The sequence below is a fragment of the Tiliqua scincoides genome, chromosome 11 (assembly GCF_035046505.1).
Source record: "Tiliqua scincoides isolate rTilSci1 chromosome 11, rTilSci1.hap2, whole genome shotgun sequence".
NCBI classification, from domain to species: domain Eukaryota; kingdom Metazoa; phylum Chordata; class Lepidosauria; order Squamata; family Scincidae; genus Tiliqua; species Tiliqua scincoides.
Genome location: NC_089831.1, coordinates 21018430 through 21028660, shown reverse-complemented (window position 1 = coordinate 21028660; position 10231 = coordinate 21018430). Strand labels below are relative to the sequence as shown.

General features: G+C 45.0%; 1 protein-coding gene across 1 annotated transcript in view; it reads left to right on the top strand.

The window, feature by feature from the left end:
• The first annotated feature begins 6350 nt into the window (after positions 1 to 6350).
• The window catches only part of NCAPD3 (non-SMC condensin II complex subunit D3), a 42349-nt gene continuing 38468 nt past the window's right edge, over positions 6351 to 10231 (top strand). Inside the window, exons 1-4 of the mRNA XM_066639372.1 lie at positions 6351 to 6497; positions 7178 to 7348; positions 8054 to 8115; positions 8706 to 8793. Of these exons, the coding sequence (XP_066495469.1) occupies positions 6351 to 6497; positions 7178 to 7348; positions 8054 to 8115; positions 8706 to 8793 (468 nt within the window). The remainder of the gene's footprint in view (positions 6498 to 7177; positions 7349 to 8053; positions 8116 to 8705; positions 8794 to 10231) is intronic.

Genomic DNA, 10231 nt, shown 5'->3' with positions numbered 1-10231 from the left:
CTGCCGGCCTGCGCATGCGCGGCGGCGGCAGGCCGTTTTCCTCCGTCGCCGGCGCTGATTGGCTGGCGAGGGGCGAGCGCGGCGATTGGCCGGTTCGAAGGCCTCGGTGGCGGCGCCAGCAGCTTGAGTGGGGGAAGCGATGGCGGCGGCCGAGCTGCTCTCCGCGGTGGAGCGCTGGGGGCTCCGCGACGTCGGCCAGGGTGAGTGCGGGCTCCGGGGCAGGACTCCTGGGTCCCTTACAGGGTGGGGGAGGTGAAAGCCAGGACTCTTGGGTCTCTTCCAGGACTCCTCCATGGCGGGGGAGGGGCAGGACTCCTGGGTCCCTTACAGGGTGGGGGAGGGGCAGGACTCCTGGGTCCCTTACAGGGTGGGGGAGGTGAAAGCCAGGACTCTTGGGTCACTTCCAGGACTCCTCCATGGCGGGGGAGGGGCAAGACTCCTGAGTCCCTTACAGGGTGGGGGAGGGGCAGGACTCCTGGGTCCCTTACAGGGTGGGGGTGGGAAGGAGGTCAGTCTGGGGTCGTCCCCCCCCCCACGGCAGTTCTCTATATCAGGAGAGATGGTGTGAACTCCTGATAGACCTCTAGACCAGGGGTGTCCAAAGTTTTTGGCAGGAGGGCCACATCAGCTCTCTGACTCTGTGTTGGGGGCCAGGGAAAAAAAATTAATTTACATTTGAAATTTGAATAGATTTACATAGATTTACATAAATGAATATATTAAAGATGAACTCATATGATTGAATGAAGGTCTTGCAATAGCTCAAGGCCTATAAAAGGCCTTGCACAAAGCAAGGCTGGCCTTTCCTTTGCTGCCGCTGCAGCATCACAGGCATGAAACAACAAGCAGTGGAGGGAGCCCTCATCCCACAGCTCACCAGAGAGTTCAAACAGTCGCCCTCACGCTGAGAGCAGTTTTGCCGGGCCAGTGTGGGCTCCAACAAATCTCTGGAGGGCCAGAGGCTTACTGGAGACTGGGGTCTCCCCGAGGGCCGCATTGAAAGGCCTCGAGGGCCGCAAGTGGCCCCAGGGTCGGGGTTTGGGCACCACTGCTCTAGACTCGTTAGTCCAAAGTGAACCATCTTGCAAACAGTGTCCCTTTCCATGTGTCTCAGCGAAGCGAAGCACAAGGCGATGCAGCCAAAACAGGCAAAAGATCCTGTGCAAAATGCATCTTGCTTTGATTGCAGAAAAGGCAGAACTTCCACCTCCGCCGGCCCAGCCGTTTGTCACGCGTGTTGTGCAGACACTCGATGATTTCACTCCTCCAGACGTATTATTATTATTAACAGTATTTATATACCGCTTTTCAACAACATACAGTGGAGATTCCACGTAATTTGCTGTTCCTGACATTCAGGCTGCAGTCCTCTGCATGTTTACCCGGGTGCAGGTCCCACTGAACTCAGTGGGACAACTTCTGAGTGGTCGTGTCTAGGATCATGCTGTGAAAGCCCTAAATGGCTTGAGACCAGAGTGTCTGAAGGACCTGCCCCCCCCCCCTTATGAACTGCCTCGCCCCTGACACAGAAGCTGCGACAAGGCAAGGGACATGGGGAGGCAGCAGGTGGTGGACATGGGGAGGTGATGGCTATGGGCGCGAGGCCAAGGCCACGGGCTCCCCCCTCCACGGCTTCTGAGTAGCTGCTGCTGCATCAGGCTGTCTGCCCTTCACCCTTTGGGTTTGCCCTCCTTATCCTGCCTGAGCAGTGAGTTTCTACTTTGCTGGCGAAAACAACTTATGTCTGCCTTGCTGTTTTGTTTTTTTCCCCTTTTCTCATGTGTATTATCAATAAGCTAAGTAAAATTCATTCATTCGTATAAGTTCCATTTACTTATTAGTTTACTTACTTACTACCCTGCCTTTTTCTCCGAAGGGACCCAAGACCACTTACAACAATATGGGGAAATAAAATAACATAAAATCATCATTAAAAGCACAAATTACATTAAAAATCCTTCACAAACTTGAAATGTAAATTGATTATTTTTTCCTGGCCCCGACACAGTGTCAGAGAGATGATGTGGCCCTCCTGCCAAAAAGTTTGAGCACCCCTGCCCTATCTCTTTATCTTTATTGTCCAAACTTCCTTCAAAAAACTCAGAAGGGAGAAGGCTGCATAACTGTAGTCTAGGCCAGTGTTTCTCAAACTGTGAGTCGGGACCCACTAGGTGGGTCATGAGCCAATTTCAGGTGGGTCCCCATTCATCTCAATATTTTATTTTTAATATATTAGACTCGATGCTCCCCTGGTATGTGACTGCATTTGGGGAAATGTTACAGACCTTTAACAAGTTACTATGTATATTCTTTTAACAATCGTCAATGGAACTGGCTCCTGGTTAGAATTGCAGCCTAGGATTGTTAAAAATCCTGGTGCTAAATGTGTGAGAACCACTGGTCTAGGCAATCTGTTTTTCTAATGTGCAGATTGTTAGTGGTGTTTATAAGGTGCTTTGGCCATAACCTGATAGGAAAAAAGGGTAATAATACAGTAGTTATTATTCCACGATGACCACCTGGAGGTCTTTGGGTTCTGTCAGAAGAGCTGTCATGCTTATATTCCTGTCTTTCTGATGAAAAAACCCAAAGTTTCCAGGTGTGCAGCCAAAATATCAGCTACCTGGTGTCATCAATGAGCCATTGTATGTTAGAATTCTGCATACCTCTTGTGGATATGAAGCTCCCTCTTTCTGTTGATAACAGTATGAGTTGAAAGCTTCTGGTCTTGCCTCTTATTGCTGTTTCAGTACATTCTGTCATCAGATTCCCTGCTGCGAAGCAGTGAGCAAAGTTGAGGATGCAGTGCAATAAAGAGGATGCTGGTGGTATTTGTAAAATAGCCCTTGTGGGAACAGTTCCAGTGCCTTTGAGATACTCACAGAATGAAATGGGAGTAAGGATGCGCCCTTGTACTACAAATGACATATTGGCACTCAGGGCTGGATGGACAATAGCCCTGGCAAATCAGATACGTTCCATCCAGCCTTCTTTTAAATCCAAGTGACTCACCCATGCCTTAAAACATTTGGGCAAACCGAGCTTAAATTGGCTGTCAACTCCCTTCCTTGTAATAGCAATGAATGAATGAATTCTTAAAGGGTAGGGGATATGGCTCTCTGTTGCTATCAATTACAAATAGAAACGCGTTTCAGTGTTTATTCTGGAACTACAGAAAGTGATATACTGTAATTAGTTTTAGTAAGAGGTTCTAATTTATGCTTCAGCCTTCTTTTTTTTCCTTCACCACAGTCATTAAAAAAGATAATAGCATCGGGAAGCATAGTGCTTATTTCTTGAGCTCTCAGAGATTTAGTTGCTTCTTTTGCTTGAGTAGAAAAGGGAGCTCTTTTTGGGGGTGGTTGTGTAAATAAAAAGCATGTATTCTCAGGAGAGCAAAATGAATGCTTCCTTTTTGGCGCAAAGTCTGCGTCACAGTTGGCGCCTGTAGAAATGTAGTTCTTTTTTGTAGGAATTTGCATATTAATTGTATTCAGCAATGTTTATAAGCTTGCACTGGTTTTTAGACTGTCTGCACTATTATTCTACAGCAGCGGTTTTAACACATTTAGCACAGGGACCCACTTTTTAGAATGAGAATCTGTCAGGACCCACCGGAAGTGATGTCATGACCAGAAGTGGCATCATCAAGCAGGAAAATTTTTAACAGTCCTAGGCTGCGATCCTACCCACACTTAGCCAGGAGTAAGTCCCATTCACTATCATTGTTAAAAGATTATACATAGTAGCTTATTAAAAGTACAGGTCTGTAACAGTTCCCCAAATGCAGTCACATACCATGGTAGCATCAAGTCTAATATAACTCTAATTTAGCAGGGGGAGAGTAACTGGCCCTTCTCACCCCAGCAGTGTCTTTTCTAGTGGCTGTCTGCTGGTGTTCTTTTATATCTTTTTAGATTGTGAGCTCTTTTGGGACAGGGAGCCGTTAGTTATTTGATTTTCTCTGTAAAACCGCTCTGTGAACTTTTTGTTGAAAAGCGGTATATAAATACTGTTAATAATAATAATAAAAAAATAAAATATTGAAATGAATGGTGACCCACCTAAAATAGGCTCACGACCCACCTAGTGTCGACCCACCGTTTGAGAAACACTATTGTAGAAGAAGACAAGCGATACCTTTGCAACAGGCTGGATATAGGGGGTGAAGATAAAGCTAAGTCTTTGAGCCTGCTCAATAGGGTGGGCAATAGTGTCCATGGAAAAGATGACCGGGGGGGGGGGCGGGAGAGATGAGAAGTTCTGTTTTAGATATAGTTTGTGGTGATGGTGAAGCATCCAAGCAGGCATGTTGGACAGTCAGTCAATGGACAAAACAGGAGTTAAACTGAACCAGAGTATAGCGAAAGCTCCAGGGAAGTTGCTGCATGACCAAACATACTTAAGTGAGATGGTTGTGGTAACTGACAACCTGTCTACAGAAGTTTCTAACCTGCTCACCTGGGATAATTCCTTACCATTCTGGTTCACCTCCCTTGTGTGATCTAGATTTTTTCCCCCATAACTGTTTTAAAAATATCTTTATGTTCTCCTGTAGAATAAACAGCACAACGTCTTTTCTTTTTTTAGCCTGGGTTGACACAGTCTGGGAGCTTGATTTCACTGAGATGGAGCCTTTGGATTCCAGACAAGAGAGCGTGATAACGGAGGACGGCTTGGAGGCCTTCTTGCAGCTTCATGAGGGTCTCTGTCCCTTTGCAAAGGACCGTGGGACCACTGAAGTAAGAGGCCAGTTCATTGCAGGAGTGAAAATGGCTTGCATCTCTGCGTTCGCACAATGGCTGGTGCATCTTTGATTTTTGGTGGTTTGCAAGGCCAGTGCTACCCAGAAGCTGCAAAGTATGTACACTGTAAAATGCCTTACAACTTGCAGTAGTGCCAGCATGCAACTTGCTTCATTGGCTATGTGTCCCACAGTGCCTTGCATTCTGGGGCACAACTGAGAAGCTGCAAGGCATTCTGGGGTGTGATGCGACCACTATGACCATGGCAGTAAAACAATTGAGAACCGCTGGGTTAGAGCGTTCTGCCAGCTCCTGGCAGAGTTTTTGACCTCACAAAATGCAAAGTGTTGTGTTTCTACCTGTTAAATGTCTCTTTTTTTTTTTCTTTCAGAGTGCTTGGGCCTTGTTTGCAGAGAACAATGTCTCCCACAGTACCCTCGTTGCTGTGTTGTATCACTTTGTCCAAGAGGCCCAGCATAAGAAGGCCAGCGTTCATCAGCGGCTGTATGCTCTGCACGCTGCTGGTTTGTACTTCTTATTAGTTGAAATTCCAGGTAAGCACGTGGCCCTCACTTGGGTTTTGTGACAAGAGAACTTGTTTGATCAGAGCTTGTTTCTCTGTGCTTTGCATTGATGTCCTTAAGACTCTTCATCGAGAATGAACTTCAATGCATCAGTGGTTTCCTTGGATGTCTCAACCTTTCTTCCCTTGGGAGCTGTTTCCAAATGTTCCTTCGGCACCTTTCTTTTAAAAATATCCCCCCCTCCTTGGACTGTTCTCTCCTTTAACAATTCTAGCCACGGGATAAGACTTTATCAGCCTCAAATGCCTTAACACAGGCAAGGCTAAGCATTTTCTAAGTGGAGGAATAATAACCACCTTTCAACAATAATTCCATGCATGCTTGTTTTGGGAAGTGGTTGCTCTTGGGTCAGATGTTTTGTTCCACTGACCCAGTAAGCCTACTCTTGAGTAAGTAGGACACTTGTATAAGCAGCCAGTGAATTGCTTATGACCCCTTATACTTTTGGTTGGTAACCTTCAGGCAGGATTAGAAGCCCCTAAATCTCACATAACCCCAACAACTGCCCTATTCCATTGTTTCTCAAACTATGGGTCAGGACCCACTAGGTGGGTCGCAAACCAATTTCAGGTGGGTCCCCATTCATTTCAATGTTTTATTTTTAATATATTAGATTTGATGCTACCGTGGTATGTGACTGCATTTGGAGAAATGTTACATACCTGCACTTTTAACAAGCTACTATGTATAATCTTTTAACAAGGTTAGTAAATGGAACTTACTCCTGGGTAAGTGTGGGTAGGATCACAGCCTAGGATTGTTAAAGATGTTCCTGCTTGATGATATCACTTCTGGTCATGACATCACTTCCGGTGGGTTCTGACAGATTCTCATTCTAAAAAGTGGGTCCCGTGCTAAATGTGTGAGAACCACTGCCTTATTCGATCTCCTGTACAAAACTGTCACGTGTCTTTAATGATGCTGCAAGTACAGTATTGTAAGGAGTATCTGGCAACTAAGACCCTGATCTGTGTCCCCTTTTTCGGCAGGTAGCGTTGCCAATCAGGTTTTCCATCCAGTGATGTTTGAAAAATGCCTTCAGACCCTCTGTAAGTGCTGGCCTCGGGGCTTGGACTTGCCCAGGAAAAGGAAAAAGGATCACAGCAAGAGTTCTCAGAGTGTTCGAAATAAGAAGAGGGGGAAGTCAGCAAGAAAGGAAAACCTGCAGGTAAGACAATAGTGAGGAAATGTGGACCCTCCAAGGGGCAGTAATGATTCTTTTAGCACTGTGGCAGCAGCAGTGGCAAGTGCAGTTGGATGTTACTGTACGATCCAGGCACTGGTCTGAGAACCAAAGCGTCCTTTGCCACTCAGGCTCCCTTGCAGGTGGGCAGTCTCTGATGAAGTTGGAGCCATCCATCACTGAAGGGCTTTGAACAGTGCATGGACTCACACATGCAGGTGCCTTCAGACCCCAAATAGAGATGGAATGTTTAACCCCTGAATATTCCTCTCTTACTATTTACCTTTGGGTATTTTTGTTGGGTAGACTTCTTAACTAATAAAGTTTGGGGACGGACGGATGAGGAAGGCTTGTCATGCCAGTTGCCTAAATCCTGACGCATTTCAAGCAAAGAACTCATTGTTAAGAAACCTACTATAATATCCTAGAGGACTTGCTCTGAAAGAGCTACTGACTCCTAACATGCTGCAGTCGTTCATTGGAATGGATACAACTGGAATCTCTACATTTGCCTCCTTTACACCTTTGGGATCTCTTTTGTGCTCTGATTTTTGGGTGTGTTGGTGAGGCTACTGAGGGCCACAGTACAGGAGCTGAAGCTGCCCTTCAGGTTTCCTGTCAGCTGTCCTGCTCTGGCAAATTCTAACTGTTTCCTGCCGTCCTAGATGGATGAGATCTTGGAAGAGGAAGAAGACCAGGAAGAGGAGGTCTACTTCTCAGCACAGGAGCTGCTGCAAATTCGAGAAGCTCTCTTCCTTCTCTTGAAAAACCTCCTGAGGCTGCTTTCCAAGTTCTCTCTGAAAGAGAGGCCACAGTGTGTGCAAACTTGTATTCAGGTAACTAAATAGTCATGGTCCAAATGATATTATGTACAATGACAGGAAGGTTTATTTACCAATAGGGTCTATATCATGGGCATTATCGGTTTTTGGGGGGGAGGTGGCATTACTTTTCTAAGCATTGCCTTTTATTTCCTTGCTCTGGATGGACTTGCCACAGCAAAGTTCTCCCCATGTGTTCCACCCTTCTGTCTGATCAGGGGGCAATTACCCAGGCATTGGGGGGAGGGTGTGTGTGGGAGGGGATACAGTAAATCTTTTTTATGCTAGCATTACTATGCTCCAAAGAGGGTTTTTATACTTTTGTCTTTAGGCTACTTTTCTGATGAGGCAAACCAGCATTGAATGTAAAATATCAATCAAGCCAGTACACAGATTAAAACATCAGAATTGGGATTTTTTCCAAACCAGATTCCTGCTGAAATGAAATTGTTTTACTGGGTTTTTTTTTCACCTGCATAAGGATCAAATGATGTCAGTGGGGGATGTAGTTCCAAGGCTGAGCACTGCTGTCGTCAGGGTTCCTGTCCCACATCTTCCCCAGTGACCCCTCTGGCAGTGGCAGGACTTAGAATAAGGTCTCTACTGATTATCCTAGTAGACAGGTTGGATTCTGTGGCTGAAAATGGTTCTTGTATAGAAAAGGATATTTCCCCTCCTCCTTGCTTTAACTGTCATAATTTCAGCCTTTTTCGTTTGTAGATCTTTGTTGAGCTGACAAGCCTTGAACCCTGCCCACGCGTGTCTGAGCCTTCAGAAAGGATGTGAGTTACTGCTCTTGAGTTTTAAGGCATCTCTTTGAGGAGGTTGGGGGTGGGTGGGACAGATTTCATAAATGCAGCAAAATCTTGACTTCCATTCACTCATCACTTTGCTCTTTCAACCATTTTCAATTATAACCATGTTTAAAAGGTCATCTGTGTGCTTTTCTCCTTCGTCTGATTTCATCCAACCTTCCACAACCTTCTTATGCTTATTTTTATTTTATTTCTGTTTGTTTAGGTTTCACACACTTTCACTCATGTTATCTGGTTATTTACATTTACCACCCAACCAAAATAAATTTGCTTGCTAAACAATGCTCTGCTTTGACATTCATCCATTTTTGACTTTCATCCATGCTCTGGTCCCTAACCAGATGAAAGAGCAAGGTATTGCTGTATTCCTTGAAGTGAGGTTGCATGTTTCTGATAGTCATAGGACTGCATGTTTTGTTCCCTCTTAGGGAACAGCATTTGCTTGAGCTTTAATGGGGGTCTTCTTGAGTATAGATCTGTTTTGGCTTCTTGAGAAGTATAGTATCTTGCAGAGAGATTAAACTTCTGCTTGGCTTTTTTTTGTTGTTCTTTTTCAGGACAATTGACCAAGCCAAATATGTCCCAGAGCTTGCTTACTTTGGCCTACGACTGTTATGTTCCCCACTTCACAGCCTAGAAGATAAGGTAAAAATAACATGCATTTTTAATTATTTGTAAATTGTTTTAATTATTGTTTTTAATGTTGTATTTTTAAATGTTGTAAGCTGTCTTGTGTGCCCTTTGGGCATAAAGGCGGGATATAAATTAATAAAATAGTAATAATAAATAATAATTTGTGTTGCTATCTCTCTTCTCCATGTTGAATTCTTGAGCCATGTGCTGGTCCTCCTGTTAAATCAAAATGAAGCAGCTACTTCCTGCTTCAGCTGACTTTGATGCCGTTAAATAAAGCTTGTAAACAGAGTGTAGAGAGTGGCCTAGAGGTGATAAGAGAGGGAAGATTTGGAAATTCCACAGAGTGGGTGCATGGTGGTTCTCCCCTCCTCCCCAACACTCTGCTTTTGGCCCACTCCTTCAGAGAATGGGTTACCAGGTCCAGAGCTTTCTCCGTAATGGTGCCTGTAAATATTCTGCCCTCTGGCCATTTAGGGTTCCAAAGGTGATAGCTAATGCTTGGAATTGAGCTAGGAAATTAACTGGAGTCCAGAGCAGATCAAATAGCAGCCAAGTTGCATACTCTGAGTAGTGCGCTCTTGACAATACTCTAGCAGCAGTGCTCTGTGCCGGCGATTTCCATAGGCCTCTCTTCTGCTTCCTTGCCACAAAGCATGTGGTAGTAGTCCCACCTGGCTGGGACTATGTTGTGAGTGACAGTGGCCAGATCTGCCTAGAAGTCTTGGGGGCTAAACTGTCACCCAGTATTAGATTATGACACCATTCAAATATCTCTCAACCTACTTGCAGGGGTGTCTCAAATATGGCACAGTGTCCCCTGTCCTATTGTCTGACTCCTGCTTCATAATCTTTTAGACAACCATGAAAATAGTACTTTTCTTATCTCAAGCTTCTGGTGATACCTTGTTTTGAACTGCTGAGTTTATAGCCCTGATTCTGATATGGCTGATACATTTGGCTGTTCTCTCAAGCTGATTTGAATTGGTTTTAGCCATGTGAGCAGCAGCTCTTGTATTACTTACAGAAGCAACTGTGCTGGGCCTTGATATGAATGGGTAGGAGCCGTCCTCTGCCCCTGCACCCCAGCTCTGATCCAAATTGGGGTGTAATGCAGCTGCTTAAGGGGAAAAAAATCTTTGAGAATTCATAATGGAGCTCTAAGATAATGTGTAATTTGTCTCTCAAACAGGCAGTTCTTTCTTTTGCCTGCCAGAGGGAGCTTTAATACCACTGCATACTGTAAGCTCTAAAAGTGTTTTCATCCCATTTTAGATAGCTTCCCCCCCATCTTAGCTTCCCCCCATCAGTGTTGAATTTTGAGCAAGAAAGAGAACGTCACAAGGAGTAGAGTATTCTCTGTTGTTCTCTTTCAGGTGATGCAAGTAGGAGGTGGAATGGTAGCTAAAACCTGCTAAACGGGTCAAGCTTAAAATAGAACTCTTTCTTT